The 1,844-nt window shown below is 37.4% G+C and overlaps 1 protein-coding gene across 1 annotated transcript; it reads left to right on the top strand.

Annotated features, from left to right (window-relative positions):
• Positions 1–1,042: 1,042 nt before the first annotated feature.
• On the top strand, positions 1,043–1,792 carry SARC_15226 (hypothetical protein; the record flags this gene model as incomplete). The annotated part of the gene is made up of 2 exons (XM_014290644.1): positions 1,043–1,090; positions 1,694–1,792. Coding segments are annotated over 2 exons (147 nt in total), but the record flags the coding sequence as incomplete, so codon positions are not given.
• Between the last annotated feature and the right edge of the window lie 52 nt (positions 1,793–1,844).

The following is a 1,844-nucleotide window of genomic DNA, read 5'->3' as shown; positions in this document are numbered from 1 at the left end:
ATATATTTATATATCTATATATTTATATGTATATATGTATATATATATATATACTAGTTCGTAGGATACGCAGTCAAGCACAAGCGGTACCACGCGCTTTCTGGTCTAAATGTATTCGAAGCACGTATTCGTACATGAGATTGTGCATGTATACTCAGATACCTGTCTGTACGCATGAGTCCATGAATGTATGAATCTATGAATGTATCAATGTATGTATGAATCTATGAATGTATCAATTTACTTATGAATCTATGTATGTATGTATGTGAGTCAGTATGTATGTATGTATGTATGTATGTATGTATATATGAATATTTAAATGTATATATGAATGTGTGAGTGTATGAATCTAAGTATCAATGTATATATGAACCTATTGATGTATTTATATATCATTGTATGTTTGGATGTATGTCTGGATGTATGTTTGTATGTAGATATGAATGTCTGTATGTATGTATGTATGTATGTATGAATTTTTATAGGTATGATTCTATGTATGTATCTATGCTTCTATGTATCCATGTATCTATGCATCTATGTATCCATGCGTTTATGTATCTATGTACCTCTGTATCTAAGTACTAATGTATGTATCAATGTATCTATGTATATATGTATGAATCTATGTATGAATCTCTGTATGAAACTGTGTATGTATCCATGTATGTATCTATGTAAATATGAATATATGTATGTATGTGTGTGTGTATGTATGTATGTGTGTGTGTATGTATGTATGCGTATGTATGCGTATGTACTCGTATCTATTCGTATGTATGCGTATGTATGTATGTATGTATGTACGTATGTATGTATGTATGTAAGTATGTATTTATGTGTTTATGAATCTGTGCAGGAATATATGTTTGTATAAATTTATACATGTAAGCCGATTTAAAATAATGTGCACATACACGAAATTTGTGTATTCAAAGTCTCATAAAAAAGAAACGCGTTGCACTTTCTTCTCACGTTTTCATCCCGTATCACTCAGGCGGTGTCGCTTATAGAATCACAGAGGGGCAGGGAACGCGCCATGACCCATAATGAAGAGCAGATGTTAGTGCGACTCGAACAAATGAAGGTGTGTGTGCGTGTATATATCTAATTTGCGTGCTTATACTGAATGAAATTTCTACAAGGTGCGTGTGTGTGTTCCGATTCCATGACAACATCTGCATGCTCGACACAATACGCTGTTATCTATATTCAATATAGCTCATCTATGGCTCATCTATTGCTCGTGTATGGCTCATCTATGACTCATCTATGACTCATCTATGGCTCGTCTATGATTCATCTATGGCTCGTCTATTACTCATCTATGGCTCATCTATTGCTCATCTATTACTCATTTATGGCTCATCTATTGCTCATCTATGGCTCATTCATGGCTCATCTATGGCTCATCTATGACTCATCTATGGCTCATCTATGGCTCCACTATATACTCAATACATAGCCTCTTAGCCAGAGTTGAACGCATCCCAGTTGTGCTAGTCCTGTCTGCTCTGCTAATGTTGGTACCGTAGTTATACATCTGTGCGGAGATTGGATTGTGTAGCTCAAGCCTCCTTTCTGTACTCAACAGTCCGTGTCACAGCGAGCGTTAATCTCGCCAATCTCTGGCACACGCACACTCAAGCTCACCCCTGTAGTCTATACTCCCCTCACCTATACTCTACAGCGAGAATTAAACGCACCACAGCAATACTCAGCGCGCCTGCTGGAGATGCAGTCTCAAGCACGGTCCATGAAACAGTGGGTGCGACAGAATGCCACACCGGTAAGTGTACGCCCAGGCGTTGGTACACTCTCTCCGCGTGATGTGATAGATG

Source organism: Sphaeroforma arctica, assembly GCF_001186125.1.
Source record: "Sphaeroforma arctica JP610 unplaced genomic scaffold supercont1.5797, whole genome shotgun sequence".
Lineage (NCBI taxonomy): Eukaryota > Ichthyosporea > Ichthyophonida > Sphaeroforma > Sphaeroforma arctica.
The sequence above is the reverse complement of the archived record's forward strand: the minus strand, read 5'-3'. Positions and strand labels throughout refer to the sequence as shown.